Here is a 20,447-nt window from a genome sequence, read left to right as displayed (position 1 = left end):
AGGCATATTATTATGAGGCTGGCTCAGGTTTCAAGGAAAAAATCTCAAAGTTAAATATTATTTTATAAGTTTTGCTATGTCTCACAATATCGGAGCTATAACGCCTCGGAGTATCTTTGCGTGTCCTGAATTGCCTAGAAGGAGACGATAATCGTCGGGGATGCTAATTGTGCCACGACTTTGCTTCCCTGTGTTAGGCACACCTGTCAAATTCTATCTAGAATACGCTTTTAGAAATCTTTAATCATGCTATGAAGCATATAGACCCTTGAAAAACTTGAGACCTACTCTGAAACTTCTTTACGAGATACAGTAACCAAGGACACTAAATGTCTTTATATCTCAATTTTGTTAAAATATCAGATATCGAATCATTTACAGAAACCAATTTTAATATACATACAAGTACATATCGATCATTTAAAGCTTCATTTAAAATACAATTAATCTTCTCTATAACGTCACAAAACACGAAAATTTACTTGGCTATATAGAAATTTCGTTATATAGAAAAAAAAGAAAAAAATTTGCGTTCCTTAATATTTTTATTTGAAGTCATCAGCTAATTTTGTTTGAACTCCCCTCTCACTTAGTTACGCATAGTGATTTCAGTTGTGTAAAGAGAAAACATGAAAGCGATTTTTAAAACTTATACCTAAAATAAAAATAGCACAAAATCAATTTGGAGCCACTGTCACTAAACAAGCGCACATTTAGAGATTTTTGATTTCGAAATGCGTCATCAAGTTTTCAACGAATCATTCAATCATTTTCCATCCAAGTAAGGCTGCCCATAGCAGAAGTAAGGCAGTCCATATTAACGCAAGCAATGAAGCTTTATTCAGTATACTACCAGTTCGAGATACCAATATGGAGGAAAAGAGGAAGAGGGGTTAGAAACTACATTGCTGTAACTAGAGGCAGTCACAGATCAAAATCTTACTTGCGCCATAGTTTAACTAAGTAATTTGTATGTTGCATAGATTTATTTGCACTGCCTTCTGCTAAATTTGTAAAATGTGTACATATTCGCCGTACAAGCTTTACGGACATTTCTAGTCATATTGAAGTAGTATTTATAGCGTAGATATGCATGCAGTCGCGCTGATTTTCTTCATTTCGTTTTGACGTTTGTCGTCAAAGTAATTTTGTATATATATATTTTTTTTGTAAATTTGCAGGTGGCATTTAGTTTGTTTGCTTCGGTTGTTTGTTGTTGTTCTTGTTGCCTTAATGAAAGATTGCTTTATTGATGAAAACTACGTGTGTATGTACATATGTATGTATGTTAGGGCGGGTCAGTTTTTTTTTTTAATATACGCGTATAGCATAGGAGGATTTTCTGAAGAAACCAAGGGTCTAAAATCACTTTGGAGTTTGCCAAATTTCGCAGATTCGTTTCGAAGAAAATGTGAAAATTTGCACTCTTGCGCTCTCAGGTGGAAGTGTGAAGAAAATTTCCTCATACCGAAAAACCCCTGATAGCATGTTTTATGCAAAATTTAAGCACTAAGAAACCTATTTTCGCAATTTGGCAAACTCTAAATTGTCTTTAGACCCATGGTTTCTTCGGCAAATTTGCTTAGAATGACACGTATAATCGTTTTGTGCTATACGCGCATAGCCGAAAAAATATCCCATACAAATTGACCCGCCCTAATGTATGTACATAAGCTATATATGTAGCTTCTGTCATTTACCTCGTCTGAGTGCACGGTATTTTCTTGTTAGCTTTGTTGTAGTTGTTGCGTCTGCAAACACTTCAAAGCACAAAGTATTTATTTATGTACTTTTCAGAATTTACACAATTATTTTTTTATTTTTTTTTGCATTGGAAAAATTCAATTGAAATTAAATTGCATTCATTTTCGTTTTCTTACCATTTGGCATTGCGTACCTGTGTGCAAGCAGTCGAGCTTGGCGAAGCATTGAAATTAACAAGCTACCCGTTTTATGGGGGTATGTATTTCATCATACCAAAATTAAATTCGCAATCCATTTACAACAGTTTTTATTTGGCAAATTTTTCTGTAAATGGAAAATTTTGAGAGAAAACAAGCGAAATCTTTCGATTTACATTTTTAGTAAATATTTTGTAAGGTTCTTTGGTTTTATATACATATATGCACGTTAATGTATGTGTAAAACGTTTATGTTTCATCACAGTTTACCCTTGCAACGCCATGGCTTATGCGTGAAAATTCTTTAAAACCAGTTTTTCCCTCCGCCCACGTCACTTAAAATATTTGCAAAATTTCTCAATTACCATACCATTGAAATTCATTCAATTTTGTGGCATGTCTGTGATGTTGTGAACATTTTTTTTTTTATTACAACAAAACTATGCTCAGCAAATATAAAATTCCAGATGTGAACGAAAATCAAAAGTGGAATTTTTCGTGTAAATCAGACGTGATTTGCTTAGCTGCTTGACTGATTGCTACAATATGGCGTGATAGGTAACAATGTACATACTACATATATATTTATGTACATACGTATGTTTGTACGCTTACCATCTAACATGCCACTTACACAACTCGTCCGTACGGGTGGTGCGAAAAGCCCAACAGCTTGCCAACGCTTGTGGGTGTACCACGCTGAAGAAATGGCTGTGGCTACCAAATTGCAGGCGGAGAAAATATTTCAACTATGCCATTATTTGAAAAAAAAAAATAATAATAAAAATATGTATGTACATAAATTTCATTGCTATTTGTGAATTTAGACAGCTTCTGCAACGCAAAAAAAAAGTATTAGACATTCGTATGGTACATAAGCACACTATTTAACAAAACGTTTGTGTTTTGGCGGCCCTTGTATTTAGTCATTTTGTAACTACCATTATATACACATATTTTTATGTGCGCATTTCGAAGTAGAACTTTCTCGAAACTCTCCCGCTTGACAGCTGTATTAAAATATATAATTTGAGCTTTTAAATGGATTTTTAATTTCTAAACCGGTTGCAACTCAAGACAAAAATATTTTCGAAATGAAAGTTTTTCAAAACTGTCTCGTTTGACGCTTATATTCAGTATTTTACTTAACTCGTAAACTAAATTGATTTCAAACTTTGTAAGAGGTGGCAACCCTCGTCAAAAATATTTTTGAAAAAAGCTTTTTAAAACCTTTCTTTTGATAACCATATTAAAATATTTGATTTAACTTGGCAAATAAATTGATTATAACTATTTGAACTGGTGGCCAACTGCTTCAAAAATAATTTCGAAGGAATTCAGTTTTGAATCCCCTTTGACAGCCACATTGTTATAATATTTTATTTAACTTAAGTATGTATGAATTGATTTTAACGTTTAAAAACGTTGGCAGCTCTCTTCGAAAAATGTAAAATATTTTATCTGTGCGAAAAATTTCATTGAAACACGTCCCGTTATTTTAGCGTGAAAGAATAATTAACTTAGATCCCAAAGGTATGGAGTGTATGTGCTCGTCCCTTAGCCATAGCCGCTCTTTGCTCCTCTCCCTTCTACGTAAATCGCCTAACATTCCAGGAGTAGGCGTAATGAGATCTTCTTGGCGATGTCACAGAAGGCCACTTCATAGATCCCTAGCTTAGGCGAGTTTCCTCTTAGCCTACAATGGCCCATCAAATGCCTGTAATGATTCTTAGTTTCCTCTTAGGGAGTTCATGAGTAGCCTGTATCTTTTTATTAAGCTTTTAGCTTGACTAAGATCCTCGGTGTTAAGCCAATGCAGTTCCCTTAGTTTGGTATTTTCTTTCTGGCGGTTTTCTTTATCGTGTTGGGTTTTACTGAAAGGAAGGGTTCATGTCATATCGGGTTTGAGGCAGCAACCATTCCGGCTAACTGATCGGTTTCCTTATTTCCTTCGGATCCTATGTGTCGTGGCACCCATATAAATTGGATAACATTATTCTTAGCCAGGCCATTTAGCTTCTTTACGCACTCTATGACCACTGGCTGGCTTTACCTCAATACTGAACTAATTCGCCCTTCCTGAGTTGAAGAGCGTGGGATAAATTATTATTTTTTAGTCCCATCTTTGCAAGAACTAGGTACGTATGAGGCTTTTGGCAGTTCCTGAAAAGATGTGAACTAAATATGTTCCTGGCATTGTATTCCTGCATATCATTTCAGCTGAACATCTACAAAGGAGATGCTCTACCGACTTCGACAGAATTCATTGTAGGCGAAGTTCAGTTTCAGGTGCGGTTACCAACCAGACAATGCCTACTGTGTGTGTTTTTTGGAGGTACACAAGGTGTTTTGATGGCAAAATTTCGGCCGATGAATTAAAAAAAAAATCTAAGTAAGTTCATATTCATAAGTTTCATATTTTTTCTTTAAAAATAAAATCCGGTCAAAAGTTTTGGGGAACGAAATATCGAAGCCTTTCGTTCGGCAAAAAATATATGCAGCGTACCACTGTGCGCTATACATTACCCATAAACCGATTTCTTAAGAGTGTGGCGAAAAAATTATCGGTTTATAGTTTTGATTTTCGATTGAGATTAACCCCACATGGCTTAATTACTCATCAGTAACCTCAATTTTGGGAATGTGGTGAAAATGCAACTTTTTAAACTTTTCAAATTAATTTGATTTGTTTGAAAAAAAAATCAATAAAATCTAGTTAACAAAATTGTTTAATTTATGTATATATTTTTTAATAAAATAAAACGTATTTTTTTTTCAAAAACAAAAAATAACTTCAAAATTTTTCCAAAATTTTGCTGATTAGTGTAATTAATTGAAATTCTGCAAACCCAAAAATAAAACATGTTCTGAAAGGCAATTAATTTACGCTAGAAAGGCTAGGGTACAAGTACAATAAAAATAAATTACGTTGCGCTACAAGACATTCTTCGCTTAGTGTTTTTTGGTATTTGGTAATATATATTTTTTTAATTTTAGCTGACTCGAGGCCGTTTTAAATGAAAATTTTATTGTGGAAAAGCAACAATAAATTAAAAAAAAAATAAAATTTTCATTTAAAACGGCCTCGAGCTCAATATAAATTGTTGAATTTATTTGTTATAAAGGCCAAAAAATAACAAAAACAATTGTAGCTGACTGTTGCAGGTGGCATAATATGTTTAAGCAAATCATAATTTTCTTGTGTATACTGATGGCGTTATTTGTTTGTTTTAATAGCAGAAAAGTATGAAACAAATATTTGGCCAGAAGAATTTTAAAAGTTATATTCCAAAAATTGTACACATTTGTACATTAGATCGCACCACTTTACAAGCAAAAAAAAAAAAAAGATTTCACCGTATAGCACTGAGTCTAAAGTATTTTTGGAAGGAAATTGCGAAATTTTTATTTTTTTTTTATTTTTTAGGCCGAATATAGAACTCGCATTTTTTAATTTTGCGGTGTTCGGCCATATTTTTTTCTTTTTTAAATTGTTCTGCTGGAATAATTGATATATTTCCTAAGCAAAAGTTTAATGATTTTTTGTTAACTGAGTGACATTAGGGTGGCACTTTAGGAGGATAAGTACTGCGGTATGGTGGGTAAGCACTAGAAGGGGGCACTTGAGGTCAAAGAACAGGCAAAATGCCACACAAAAATAAAATTCCCCTCGAGGCAAGAAAATCGATAAGTCACACTTTAAGATCTCTAACTGAAAATGCCAAAGATATGAAGAAAAATGTAAAAGGGTAAATCCCGACTCCGCCAAAAAAAATTCGAAATAGCTTTACAAAAATACATTCGATGCGACGAAAGTGTAAGGCAACCTTTTTTTCTGGTTCGATCTAATGTACTTACGTGCATGAAATAGGCGAGAACAAACACTTGATTGTTCAAAATCCCTCTTTATGCATACTATTCATTAACTTTTTATGTGCTTTTAATAACTTTTTTACTTTGATCACCATATCAGCTGCCTGCCTGCCCCCGCCTTGCTTGCTAAAAACGAACTTAACAAAAGTGGGTAGTGTAGCGGATTTGCTACGTGCATGTGGGTCGGTTGGAATTTAGTTAGTTGCTTGGTTGACCTTGACTTTCATTTCGATACGCGCTCATTAAATTCGCGTGGCTTGCAAACTGCGTGCAACTGAAATTACTAGCGAAAAGTAGATATGTAGTACGAATACATAGAAAGAAAACGCTTTATAAGTCTCATAAAAATATTTATACATTATTTATAAATCGCAGCGTTGTGTGTATTTAAATCGCTTATTAAAAATTTTAACAACCATTTGAAGAATCTTAAAATGGGTTTATAATATTTGCATATCAATTAGTACCATACCTCAGTGCATAGCACACACATTCGTTTATATACTAGTATACATCACATATAGGACAGACACGCCGCGCACACTGGCTTTACTGGTTTAAAACAATATCAGCTTGACTAACTTTTCACTTTTTAATAACTTTTTTTTTGTTAAATTTTTCGTGTTTTTTTTTTTTGCTTTGACAGCTGAAACTGAAATTCAGCGCTGTTTTGGCTTAGCTGCAGCACACTTGGGCGGCCCACTGTGGCAGCGCCAGCTTGTCTCACCACCACTGCTGCCTGAAATGTCAGCGGCTGGCTGTTTGCTCTGTTTTTCGCTTTTTTCTTGTTTTTATTTTATTTTTTATTTTTTGTTTTTAATTCACTTAAGCAACCTGCAATCGTTTGACATTCTCGCGCGCGCACACACACGCACGTACAAACAAATGCATGTCGAACCACAGTTGCATTTGAGCACTGCACTGTTGCATTGCTTATTCACCTTTTTTTCTACGCTGCTTTTTATGCTGCCTTCCCTCGCGCTTTCTGCTTTCACATCTGGGTAGTTTCGTAAAATAATTTTTCTTTTATTTTGCGAATTTATCTAATCAATTATTATCGTCACTACGTTTGGTTGGGTGGTTGACTGAGTGCTGATCACCCTCACGCCACACTTGCTGCCTGTGCTTCTGACGGCTGATAGCAAATTTTTTTCTTTCGCCGTTTTTTCACTTTTGTTTTAGCTGTCAGCACCGTCGCATACCTTTGCCTGGCTTTTTAGCATTGCTTTGCCTTCTTACATGTGCGCTTCTTTGGCTCACTATTTTAGCACCGTTCCGCACCGCTCCGCACCGCGCTCGTTGTCTCACTCAATGCCAATGGCTATAGCAAATTTTTCTGTCGCACATTTTCATTTAAAATGGAATTTTTTTTTCTTCGTTTATCTAACGCAACGTCGTCCACCTTTTCATTTGTCAGTTCGTCACACGCACGCGTATTACTGGCACTTATCACTATCGTCCACTAATATTAAGCATTTACTCTGCCGATTTGCAAGAAATATATAATTTTTTAAACGCTACAATCGCTGCAAAATATTAAATAGCTTAAAAATCTTATTTGTCTCATCACGCGAACGTCGTCGCGACATCGAGAACTCGAGACGTTGAAAATCACGAACCGCACGAAGTTGTGAAAACCGATGAAGACGATGTCGCTTTTGGCGAGAAAAACTGCACAAAAATTCTATACACACACACACATGCAGGCGGGCGCTCTAAAACACTGCCAGTGTGTCGTCGGCGCAGCGGAGGTGAGCGGCGGCGAGCGAAAAATGGAAGGTTAAATAAGAAATAACCCAAACGAATTTGTTGTGGAGAGCACGCAACGCCAGCAAGCGCCCCAAAATTAAAGAGAGCGGGAGCACGTGGAGCACAAGTGTGCGCGCGCTAGCTGCCAAAAAGACCCTGAGCTCTAATCGAGCGGCGGCGGCGGTAGCAACATGCCGCCCAACAGTTGGACATTTAGAAGCAGCTGGGTAACGAGCAGGGTCTGATATACGATTGCAAAAAGCACAATAACAACTGTAAGCATACACACATGACGACGACGTTGCTGATTACGAGTCAAGCTGACAAGGCCGGCAGGCTGCTGCTGCGCCAGACGCGTGCGTGCCGGGCGCCCGGGGGTGGTTTAGCATCGACAACGCCATTAAAATTGCACGATGTTTATGGTATCGTCGCCTCGAGAGGCGTCATGATAATGAGCACAGCGCCTAGCAGCAGAGTGAGCGCCAAGTCGAGACAAATGCGAAAGGTGGTGATACCGCGCTGGCAAAATGTAGTCGAAAAGTCGGGCGAGAGCCTGAACGCGCTCTGGGATGAAGCACAAGTGAGTAAATTACGCGCTGCTACTTGCCAAATAAAGTATACAAATACATTTTGTACCGGTGGGTCGGTCAGTGGGTGACCAGCGTACGAGGGCTGCATAAATCACAGTTCGTGCTTTTGAGCAGAGCCGGCGGCGCCCGGCGCCAAACAAATGCTGGAAACAACAAGGCACATACAGTGAGCGCAAATATGGCGCGCGGCGTGAGCACGAAAATGTGGCGCAGGCAGGAGCGCGCATTTCCGCTACTACTACTAAACTTTTTAGCAGCAGATGATAAACAAAGTATACAAATCTCAGTTGCTGTCAAATTATTTTCTGTTTACAATGTCAGATTATGCGTATGCCGCCCACTGGCAAGTGAGAAATCAGTTAGCAAGCAGCTCGCAGCTCGCAGGAAAATCAAGTGTACCCATAGTCTGTGCGTAGTTTAAATGAAAAATAGCTGCGCAAAGCTGATGCTGTGCTCTGTTATTTTTGTGATTGTTGAGCAAAAAAGAGAATTGTCATTCTAGGTTGTTTTTTTTTTGAACTGGTTTTTGTGCGCAACTACTATGACAAGTTTCGGGTTGTTTTTCTTCTAACTTTGACAGCTACTCAAATGTCATTTTGATGTGCGTAAATGTCAAAACAACAAATGACATTTTAAGCAAGCAGACAAGTTTTCATTTATGGCATAGAGCATATACATACGTATGCATGGGTATACATTTCTATGTATCCAAAAGTAGTAGCAGCGACTATTAAAATAGGTTAAGCTAAATCTAGTTTAGAAAACGCAACGGCTAAAGGATGACGAATCATTTTAGCCGCTTATAGTTTGCCAAAAGCTGCATATGTGTGTTTAGGCATACACATGGCTGTACACTCGCTTGTCGGCCTTGTAGAAAATGCCCCTCTTGGAGGGGTTCTCTTCCCTATTCTCTGGACGTTGGCAGTGAACTCCCTGCTACTGACCCCTGATAGGGGGGATTGCCTAATTTAGAGGAACAGTTAAGAAGTCTAACGTCGCATTATACAAATGCAAACAAGCGGTCGGGATGAAATGGGAGTTAACACCTCGCATTACACATTGCCTTTACACTTCTGTAGTTAGGCCTAAACTATTATATGGAATACTTGTATGGAGGCCATCAACTGAAAAAGCAAGTTTCCTTAAAACTCTCGAGTAAGGTCCACAGAACAGCGTTTTTATACATCCCTGGTGGTAAATCTGATAAGAAAAAAGTGGCCGCTGCTTTGGGGCTCAGACTAAAAAGTATAGCGCTATGGAAAGATAGCCGGTCCGGTCACGCTTCTATACTTCGCAATCTGGGTATTAACGACCAAGAAATCGACTACTCAGAACCTAAACTCAATTTCGATAAGCTCTTTAAGACGAACATCCCGTCAAGAGTGGCAAACACCAAGACCATGGAGAAGGGCAGGATTAATTTTTTACACTGAATAATATTAGCACAAGTCTTCAACGTCAGCATCGTATGGATTCCGGGACATAGAAATATTGCAGATCCGATCAACTAGCTTGGAAAAGTACCTTCTACTGTGCGAAGGCAGAGGTAAAATTGGTGTACCAAAAATAACTTGCAACTTAAGGATAAGAGATATCATTACTCAAGGGGCCAATACGTCATGGCTATGCTGAGATCATCGCATTGATAAGAAAAGTAGGAACTAACTGTTCAGCCTTTCAAGAGAGGACGTTTCGATGGTCACGGCTTGTGTAACCGGTCATTGGCTTATTAATAGGAAAGGAAGGAACAGTCGAGCAATTCTGCAGTTGCCCAACTTAAGCTTTTTAGGTAGGAACTTCTTAGGTATATTACGGAACTATCCAGTGAAGGAATCACACCATTCCTACGCTTCATAGGAGATTTGGTTCGATGAAAAACTAGGTGGTGCGAGGTAGATGTTTTCTTTCTTTTACTAATCACTAATAGAAAGTCTGTCGTAAAAAAGTGGGTTAACAATAAGTTTTAAAAATATCTATACATATAATGTCTGTACATATCTTTAACGTAAGGAAAATTAATACGGGGGGCCATTCTTAGAGCAGCAGAAACCAAATCAACAAATCTTAGAATTTTTGTCTGTCCCTCTGTCTGAATGTTCGAATGCATGGATTCGAATGCCGTTTTCACCAATGTATTGCTAGAGGTCTAACTTAAAATATAGATGAAAAAATTTGGGAGTTGCTATCTGTTTGAAAATTGAAATTTAAATAAATTGATAAGATAAAGTAAATAACTCACCATAGCTGTCAAAGGAAAAAGTTTTAAGAGGGCTTACAGCCGAAAATATTTTTGTGGAAGGATGCCACCTGTTTTTTAATTTTATTTTAATAATAAACAGATAAATTAAATTTTGAAATATGGGTATGTATTAAACTGAATAGATTTAGTACAGTTTACTGCCGAAAATATTTTTGAGGGGTTGCCAACTGTTTCAAAATTTTAATTTAATTTGATTGGTACGAATAATTAAATTTTGTAATACTAATATATCAGAATAAATAGATTTAGTATAATTTACTGTCGAACATATTTTTTAGGGGTTGCCACCTGTTTGAAAATGGTAATTTAATTTAATTTAATTGGTACGAATAATTAAATTTTGTAGTATTAATATATCAAGTTAAATAGATTTAGTATAATTCACTGTCGAAAATATTTTTTAGGGGGTGCCACCTGTTTGATAATTCGTATTCTTTAAATTTCAAAAAATAAATGAAATATTACAAAATAAAGGGTTTAAGAAAGTTTACTAAAGAGAATATTTTTGAAGCGGGTTGCCCCCTATTTGAGAATTTTAATTCAGTTAAATTTATAAGATAAATATTGGTTTAGTACATCTTTGGAAAAAATGCGCGATATGCAGACTCGAGTAATGATATTATGAATTAAATTTGTACGAGAAAGCCGATGCTTTACCTACTTTAAATAAAGAATGTTTCATAAATTGAAATTTAGTTTAAAAATCTCACTTGATAAAGCTCTTTAAATCTATTTTATATTTTAAGTATGAGCAAAGTCGAATAAAATTACATATGTATGTATGAATGCATATCACAAAGCCAAAACTGCACACACGTTTAACATCGCCACCAAATTCACCAAATGCACCACATGGAGGATGTTAAGTGTGTGTCGAGTTTAATCTTTTAAACTTTACAAAAGGTTGCCAGATTTATAAAAATAGCGAATTCGCTATTCCCTACATATTTATATATATACATTTGCGCTTACATACATACATACATGTGTTAGTCGCTATATGAGTTCGTACACTAAGCAGTCGATTTAGAGAGTGCGCCCAACCAGCTGGTGTGGCCAAAAACAAATCGTTTGACATTTGTTTTGGTGGGATTTAGTGGTTGAAGGTTCTGACAATTCTGAGATTATACGAGAATATGCGAATAGCAGAGAGCATAGCTAGGAGATGTTCATGTACGAGTGTACATGACCGTGTGTTTTTTTTCATGTATGGAATGACTGTTTGTCGGTTATCTGGGCGCTTAACATAGAATTTATTCTTCGCTTTTAATTTTAATTTCTTTTTCTCTTTTACTCCAGTTGCCAAGAAGGCGGCTTCTTTGAAATTTGTTATTTTTATTTTATTTTTTTTGTTCAAGTGGCCTTTACTAAGCCCCACACACTGTGTACAGTTTAACAACAACCTTTTGTTGTTGGTGGTATTAATGGTTGGCTTCGCTGTAGAGCCAGCTGCATTTCGACGGCTTACATAGTTAGAACAAGTTTTCTAAATGATAGCCCAGGTGGTGAGCACTACTAATTGTATGTATGTATGTATGTATGTATGTATGTAAGTAGCAGCGCGCGTGTGTGTGTGTGCGCGCTTGTGATTAGGAGGCGTGCCGCTGTTGCGCCTAGTCTATCAATGATTAATGGCTTACAATTATAAATTTGTTAGAGTATTAAGTAAGGGTATTAAGTAAGACACACAAACAAACAAACAAACAGTGCGAAAAACAAGTACGAGTTCGCACACATTGTTCTATGAGTGAATAATGTTTACTGATAATTAGCTTTTAGTAAGCTCCTGGGTCTTTACCCACCTACCAACACCCAGCTACCACCTTTTATGAATTCGCCTTGGTTCATGCACATACAAAAAAAAAAAAGAAGATAATTTTAGAACTTTAGGTACTTAGATGAATTAAAATAACTAAGGTTGTATCTGGATTCTGATAAGAGGCTTAATTACTTTTACGTAAATAAATAAATTTTGTTGATTTCTTTTTCATGTTTTCATTCATTTTCTTCAGTATGTGGTAATCAAAAAAACTTCAAGTTTTGCACATTATACGCGTAATCTAAACATTTATTTTGTATTTATTATAATTATCATTGAGCAATATTTACAAATAGATTTCTTTCATTCTTGTTGGCTTTGTGCCTACATACACTCATTAAGTGATTTGCAAAGTAAGTATTTGCAGAAATGTACTTATGGATGAAGTACTTTATCTTGTTGTAGTTAATTGTTCTTCCAAAACCAGATTAGATTAGGTAAATAATTCCGAGCTACCACACAGTGGGACATTTTCGACTGAATTTGTTAAAAAATCGCTGGAAGAGTAAATTTTTTAGAAAATTGAATAAATACCCTGCAACCCATCTTTTCGGGATATTTTGAATTGTAGAGAAATTTTAAAGAATTCTTAAAGATCTCATCCGATTTTTTGACGAATTTTCTTAAGTCAAATAAACTGTGCACACTTCGATTCTTTTTCGAAATTTCCGAAAAAGTCGGTTAAGCAAAGAAAATAATGCTGGTATGGAAATAATTTCTTGCAGAATTTTTTCAGAGTTTCCTTAATTTTTCGTACAGAAATTTCTTTACAAGCTCGTGTCAACCACTTCATATAATTTTCTTTGAAGATTCGTAAAAAAATCGTTACAGAAATGAGATACTCCTAAAGATTTCGTTAAGAGTTCGGGAACTTGGGTTTGCAGGATATTTGTTTTTTAAAATACTGGAAAAATGTTTGTTCGGCATAATTGTTGATTTTTTTAATCTACAAAAATGCATAATATACGGCCATTTTGAATTTCACGATTTTAATACGAGGCCTAATTACTTTGCTTTCATATCCAGACTGAGGATACCAAATTCACATAACGCGTGCTGTGGGCACATCATTTCCGTACCATTGTAGGCGGATTTATGCTGGTATTCGGTAAATCAATCTCATCTCGAAATCACTAAATTTGAAACTAGCAATCAGTGACTCTTTTCGTGAAATGAGTTGATTTGGGTATTCAGTCAAAAAGAGTCACATAAAGTGCACCAAAACACTGAGGTGAAAACAAACACAGACAGTCAACTGACAGAATGTACAATATATGTAAGCCCTTTGCTCGCGTTGCTCCAACAGTCGCAAAAGCCGACTCCATATTTTACTTTTGTTAATCTGCTCAGAGCCAACTGACAAATCAGTGACTTTTTTTGAGACTAGAGACCTGAGACAGCGTTCGTCATGAAAAGTCACTATTAGTGACTAGAGACTGCGTACTGAATGCCAGGGTTAATCTAGACAAAAAAGATGTTGAGTTTCAATGCTCTTACCGCGGGGTTTTCCAATACTTGGCCTATGGTAAATACCCGATCGCACTAATAGTTCCAAATCAACTTATTGACGATGTGATCTTATAGCAAACAACGTATAAAAGAGGCCTGCTATACACACACCTTATCAACTCCTTGCCGCCGTACTTGAATAGCCCAGCTGGTAGGCCTCTAATTCTAGCAGCTTATGTTGTCATAGTCAGACGGTGGGGCATCGCTTCCATCGCCATTTACTGGATGCCTGGGTTCATCTTCGTCACTACTTTCTGTGCTGTTACCATTCAATAAGGTGGAAAAGTGTTCACTCTAGATTTAAAGCATATTATGGACATCGTTCACAGTTCGCTGTGATTTTTCGCATTGAAACTTTCCATAAGTCTCTTAACATTCTGATACAAAATTTCAGATTTTTTTTCTGTTGCCCAGCATTTCAAGCTAGTATTTGCACTCACATATTTCTACCTCTCTCTTGCTATTACGGACACAACCCTATTAAGGGGCTGGACATTTTAGGTGCATACACTCAAGTTTGCCTTGGTTGTCATAAAAAAAAACCGTTCGAGTCTGATTGGAAATTTTCATTGAAGTTGTAGGAACCAAACTCAGCGCACAAATAGAAGCTTCGAAGATTTTTTAAGCACACATTTATAAACATAGTGAGACGTTTGCGCTTGCTGGCTATTGCCAGACAACTGCTTGCAGCCGCACCTCATGGGGAAGATCGTGTGCGAGACGTGTTGGTTACAACAAATTTTCTTACAGGTTGCTCACATTGTAACTACATAGGTAGAAGCTAAATAGCAACCTTTTCGATTATTTCAAATATAGTAAAACCAAAGCATATTGAGTAGGTAGTAGGGTGATTGACTCGGTTTTCCAAACACGTTTCCACAGTTTTTTTTTGGGGAATTTATAAGCGGTTTGATGGAAATCTTGATTTTTCGAATGTCGAATAAACTGGATTTTTTGATCGAACAAACCTTTTTTTTAATTTTATCGAAATCTTCACCTTTGAATAAAACTTTTAGGATTTCCGAAGCTCTGCAGTTAAAGATTATTTGGGGGATGAACAGTATATCATATTTGATTCCATGAGACGAATGATTGGCGCTGAAACACCTTCTACGTGTTTGGTCGAGCTTCTCTTCGCATTCGTGTTCTGCTTTTTTATGGCAGAAGTACACTCGGAGAGATGCCATTGTCTGCCGAGGTGCGACATCTGTTTGAAAAAACTTCTGTTGATGTTGCTGGATCCAGAAACTGAACCAGGGATCTCCCGAGCGGCAGTAAGCATCTCTAAGCACTCGGCTAAGGTGGCAGGAAACCGAAAAAGGTCAGAAAAAATGCATAAAGTGTTAAAAAAACGATCAAACGTGAATTTTTCGCTGAATTTTATTTGTTTTGATTTTGATATAAAAAAAATTTGTACTTATTTTGCTTTGCTCTTTTCTTAATAAAAACTATCATTACGGTTTATAGTTCTTGTATTTTTTGGTCATGATTTCATACCAAGATAAGCATTTTCACTATATGAAAACTATGTAAAATTAACCCGGTTTATCCAGGTTTTTCCTTATCTCAAAATCGGCAACCGGTTTTTTTTCAAATTACAATTTTCAGAATAACTCGAAAACCGATTTTGGAAAAAAGACGAATAATCAAATACCCTAATAGGTAACAGCAGTCTGACTGCAATTTTGATTTTTTCATTCGAAGTGATGCATGCATTGTTATTTTATTTTTAGTTAGAGGTTAGAATTTACTTAAATGTTTTCGAGGGCAGACAATTTATTGGGACGGCATTCTACTGATCAATCTGAAGCCGTTTAGACAGTTATTATAATTCATACAAAAGATTAAAGCTGGGTATATAAGACTCCAAAAACATTGTTTATCAAATGTATAGTATATAAAGTGTTCAAATTCCAATAATAGTTTTTATCTAATTACTGAATACTTATATCTTGATGTTTGCTGACGCAGATACCCGTTTGATTTGCTTTTTGCAAGTATTTTTACTGCAATAAAGCGTTGAGTAGCCTGTTATTTATTAAACAATTTAACTAAAAATAAAACGACGCCTGTAGTGCATCGATAAAAAACATGACGTATTTATCTATTTATATATGTATGTATATGTACATACATGTACTTTGGAAATTGAATGCACTTTTCTCAGTTAATAGAGCAAAACACATTTAATGGTAATTGAAGAGAATGGGCAATGAAGCAAAATTACAAAAGAAAAAAAAACGAATATTTAAGTACAATGCACTCGTCACGTTGCGAACGAAATGCCACTTCTATGTATTTACAAAACTCATTCCACCCACGCATGCTTGCAAAGGTCTGTGACTGAGACGCAGCGGAGAATCAGAGTAGAAGAGAGCGAATGCGAGAAAAATTTACGGTTGCCAAATTCTGAGGTATACATTCATAGGTAATAGATAAAAAACGAGTGACAAACTCCAGTGGACTTATAAAATAAGTAGTAATTTTGCGTGCACAAAAAAAGGTAGTTTATAGTTTTAAAATAGTATTAAACTCATTGCGTAGCCGAAGGAGCTAAGGTATAAATACATACATTTTAATTACATGCAATAATTGCGAACAGACAAAGGAAGGCGCTTAATTAAGGAAAATCAAATAAATTTACGGGTGGCAGTAGAGGCACAGCCAACAAGAAGCAGCTGAGAATGTGTTTTTAAAGAAAACGAGCGAACTTCACAAGTAAAATATGCCAGCCCTCCAACTAGGCGGATTAGGGTTGATAGAATTCCCAAGGGCCTGAAACCGGGTAATTAGAAACAATAATTTCTAGTATAAGGCGATCCAACAAACTTAGTGGCTGTCGCAGCTGAAAAGCAATAAAGCTGCTGAAGATGACGTCCTGCCAGTAGAGCTATTCAAGTACGAGGGTGGCAAGACGCTCGTAGTGGGAGTGCGTCAACTTTTATGCAGAATATGGCCAACTGAACGCATGCATGGCAAGTGTAATTCCATATACACCAACTACTGCAAGATCAGCCTTTCAGACGCCTCGTATAAGGTCTTCCCGAGCGCATTGGGAGAGCGGTTAAAGCTCAGCGTCAACGAATTGATTAGGCCTAATTAACGCGGCTTTCCAGTAGCCTGTACATAAGTATATGTAGGTGCTAAAGACCAGGTACTCATCATAGGGAGAAGAAGGTCGACGAACATACGAGAGAAAAGTTGTCTTTATGGCGATGCATCGCGATGTAAAATGGCATTGAGCAACATCGGCAGCCACGTCAAAATTCTAAAGAACTTCTCTGAACAGTTCGATGCTAAATTAAGTTTCAGTGAATCGCCTGTTTTTCTTCAATCTAATATCGGATATTAATTGGGTAGAATACCACTTACGAACAAGTACTTCTGAATAGGTAATTGAGATGAGACGGCCATTGGAGTGCTCGTGAGAAAAATTCTGCATAGGGTTTACGGACCTACGTACGTTGTCGACTGCGAACATCGTAGACGATGACGGAAAGATGAGCTCCGCTCCGGAAGTATTGAATGCGGTACCCACTGGCGGCAGCAGAGGAAGAGGAAAGAAATGCATTGGGAAGACTTCGATCGGAATTTCTATTGTCGAAGTTTATGCAAATATTTAACAATTCAGTAGAGAGCCGTGGAAGTTACTTAGCCTTTTGCATTTTTTTAAGAGAAGAAAAATAATGTACTAAGATTCCTGTAAATGGGAGTACAATTTTGTGTTTTCAACAAAATTTTACTATCGATTGGTATGGAAATATGTCCAAAATTTCATATCACTGTTATTTTCATAAATTCTATTTTGTTTTTATTTTAATGCAAAATGCAGTTACAGAAAGTTGAAAAGCAACAGATAACATGCCATTATTAAAAACAGCTGACAAATGGATTGCTGTCCGTTAGTCTCGTTTTTTTATTTTTAATTTCTTCGCTATGATAAAAACCGAGCGTTGCCACCTACTTGAAAAATGAAATTTAACCAAATTGATATGATAAAGTAGCAATTCCAATATGGGTCTCACAAGAGAAAAATTTAAAAAGCTTAAAGTCACAAATATTTTTTTGGGGGGTTGCCACCTGTTTAAAAAATGTTCTTCAATTTAATTGATAAAATGAATGAAATATTACAATATGGGTATCAAACTAAAGACGCTTAAGAGAGATGAATTTCAAAAATATTTTTAAAGAAGGTTGCCGCCTTTTTTAAAAATTTAATTCAATTCAATTAATAAGATACACAAATGAAACACTACAATATGGGTATCAAATGGAAGGTACTTGAGAATTCTTCGATTTGGAAGTAATTTTCAATAAGCTTGTAAATTTTCTAAAAAGTTAAAACTAAAAATATAAAAATTAAATGAAATGTTATGAGATGAATACCAAACGAAAAGTGTTAGAGAGTGCTTTATTAGGCACTTTTTTTAAGCGAATATTAAATTTTGAAATTAACGGTGAGGGGTTTTCGTAACAGAGTTGAAGCACAAGCTAAAAAAATACAACCGTATAAAATTATTTAAAGAAAAAAAAAACGCAAGAGCAATATTCAAATATCAGATGAACGTTGTATAAAAAAATACTTCACAAAAACTTGTTAACACAAATCTTAACATATAAAAACCACGTGTCACAATGTTAGTTTACGCTTATCTCCGAAAACCGCCTAACCTACTTAAATGAAATTATTGGTTGCCGCTTTTGAGATAAGTTACTTTGGTACCCCGTAGGTTGCGCTGTTGTTACCGTAATAAGCTCAATATGTTGCCATCGCTATTGTAATGATTTTTATTATATTGATCCTACATTCATTATTATAGTTCAAATTAATTTCTGTGCTGTGAAAAAGTCGCTCATATCTGCATTATGCAGCTGGCATTCACAAATAAATAGGCAGGTGAAAATTCATTTTGATATCTTTATCTTTGCCGGCAGCGCGTTTATCTTAATACAGTGACTCGCACAAGAGTCCACATGTTGATTTTTTTTTTTTTTAATATTCACAACGTTTTTCAATAATTTTTTGTTTGTTATTTTTCTATAAAAATATTATTCAAGCTATAACCAAAATCAGCGTTTCAAACTTTATACTCAATTTAGGAAAATTGATCAAATTTTCATCAAAATTCGAACTTCCTAATCTTAGTCTTTACAACAATTTTGTGCATCTGGTTTTTTAATCCCTTAAAGATTTAGTTTCATGAAGTGCAAGTTTCCAGCGGCTAACAAATCGCGTTGATTAAATTTTTTTTTGTGACTACTTTTCGAGTTTTTTCATAGAACAAGTGGAATTTACAAAAACTGGCGTTGCTTTTTCGAAATTTTGTTGCGTACGATCTCCCGCATTTGATTTCGAAAGAAATGCATGCTTACATAAGAAAAAGTGCAAAAATCCGCCAGAAAAAAAAAATTATTAAAAATCAAAGCGATTTTTAGACGCTTGAAATTTTCACTTCAAGAGACTAAAATTGTATTGGCTATAAAACTGCAAACACGAAAAAAGTTGTAAAGCTTGAGCAATATTTTTATAGAAAAATAACAAAAAAAAATTTAACATGAAAGCCGTTTAGAATACTTAAAAAAAATCAACACGTGAACACTTGTGTGAGTCACTGTACATAAACATTTACAACAATGGTATCCATTACACTGGGTGACATCCGACATGAAGCCAGAAATGGGTTTTTTTTATCGCGCTGAACAATAACTAGTCGCAATCTTCTATAAAGCTCGATATCAAACGGAACGTGAAAACAATATCAACGACGCATGTGACCTGCCTATGTATGCTATGTATTTAAAGTACATAAAAAATCTGACAACAGCGAAACGAGATAAGAGGCGATGTGCTACTAAGTATTTTATAATACTTCTTTCGTAATTTTTCAGCTTTGTCGTCGCATTTTTACATCCTATTTGAAGTTAAAGATACTTAAATTTAAAAAATATTTATGTAAATAAATATAAATATATAAATAAACAATTGAAAGTAAGTGAATTCTTGCGAATTAACATACCTTGTTGGTGAATTGCGAAAATTGTAGCAACAACAACAAATTGAACACACCATATACCCCAACAAATTAACACCGCCGCACCACGTTTCCGCTGCAGTTGTATCGTTTGCATCCGCAGTCGCACTTGCCGCCGTTCCTGCGCCTACTTGAGCACCAACGCTTCCCGCTTCCCCACCACCTTCGTCTAGTGTCACAGGTAGAGCGCCAAATCCACTTGTTGGCGCTGTAGTAATTGGCGCATCTGTCGTCGCCGCCGCAACTGCCGCTTTACCGCCACACCCTTCAAGTACAGCACCACCGCGACCACCAGCTGTTGCGCCAGCGATATCAACAACAATTAGCGAACCAACTGAGGGCGTTGACGATTTCCGACGTGCACGCGCTTTACGAGCGCTGGGCGAATGGATTTTTAGAAAATGTGCTAAGCGTGCGCGTGTCGCTTTGATACCGCTGGCAGCGCTGATGGTAGCACCGATGCTGCCAATGCTACCGCTGCTCAAGCGTTTCACCGCTGGCTTAAAGCTCGGGATGGTGGGTATGTGGTATGTTGTGCTTTGTTGCTGTTGTTGTTGTAGTGGCTTTTGTTGCGTTGTGGGCAGTGACGCTTGCGGCTGATGCAGCTGCGCCGCCTGCGGCTGTGAATGCGGCTGTGTTGTTGCAGTCTTTGTTATTGCAGTTGTTGTTGTATTTGTTTTTACCGTGCGACTGGCGGCGATGGCAGTCGCCGGC

The 20,447-nt window shown here is 36.4% G+C and overlaps 2 protein-coding genes across 5 annotated transcripts in view; both read right to left on the bottom strand.

The window, feature by feature from the left end:
- The window catches only part of LOC118734371 (cAMP-specific 3',5'-cyclic phosphodiesterase, isoforms N/G-like), a 75,041-nt gene extending 68,324 nt beyond the window's left edge, over nucleotides 1-6,717 (bottom strand). Inside the window, exon 1 of the mRNA XM_036464096.1 lies at nucleotides 6,247-6,717. The gene's annotated coding sequence lies outside the window, so the exon portion shown is untranslated. The remainder of the gene's footprint in view (nucleotides 1-6,246) is intronic.
- LOC118733120 (cAMP-specific 3',5'-cyclic phosphodiesterase-like) overlaps nucleotides 1-20,441 on the bottom strand; it is a 192,203-nt gene extending 171,762 nt beyond the window's left edge. For 2 of the 4 annotated variants that reach the window (XM_036462351.1, XM_036462352.1), the window contains exon 1: nucleotides 6,716-7,407. Coding sequence is in view for 1 of the 4 variants with exons in the window: in XM_036462354.1 (XP_036318247.1) it covers nucleotides 19,719-19,771 (53 nt within the window). In the remaining 3 variants the exon portion in view is untranslated. Of the gene's footprint in view, nucleotides 1-6,715; nucleotides 7,408-19,718 lie in introns of those variants that run through there. The other 2 variants (XM_036462354.1, XM_036462353.1) reach the window with 2 other exon arrangements.
- Nucleotides 20,442-20,447: the final 6 nt, after the last annotated feature.

Source organism: Rhagoletis pomonella, unplaced genomic scaffold (assembly GCF_013731165.1).
Source record: "Rhagoletis pomonella isolate Grant_MI unplaced genomic scaffold, Rhpom_1.0 Rhpom_scaffold_00002, whole genome shotgun sequence".
NCBI lineage: Eukaryota > Metazoa > Arthropoda > Insecta > Diptera > Tephritidae > Rhagoletis > Rhagoletis pomonella.
Note: the sequence above shows the minus strand (reverse complement) of the source record. Positions and strands in the feature narration are given on the sequence as shown.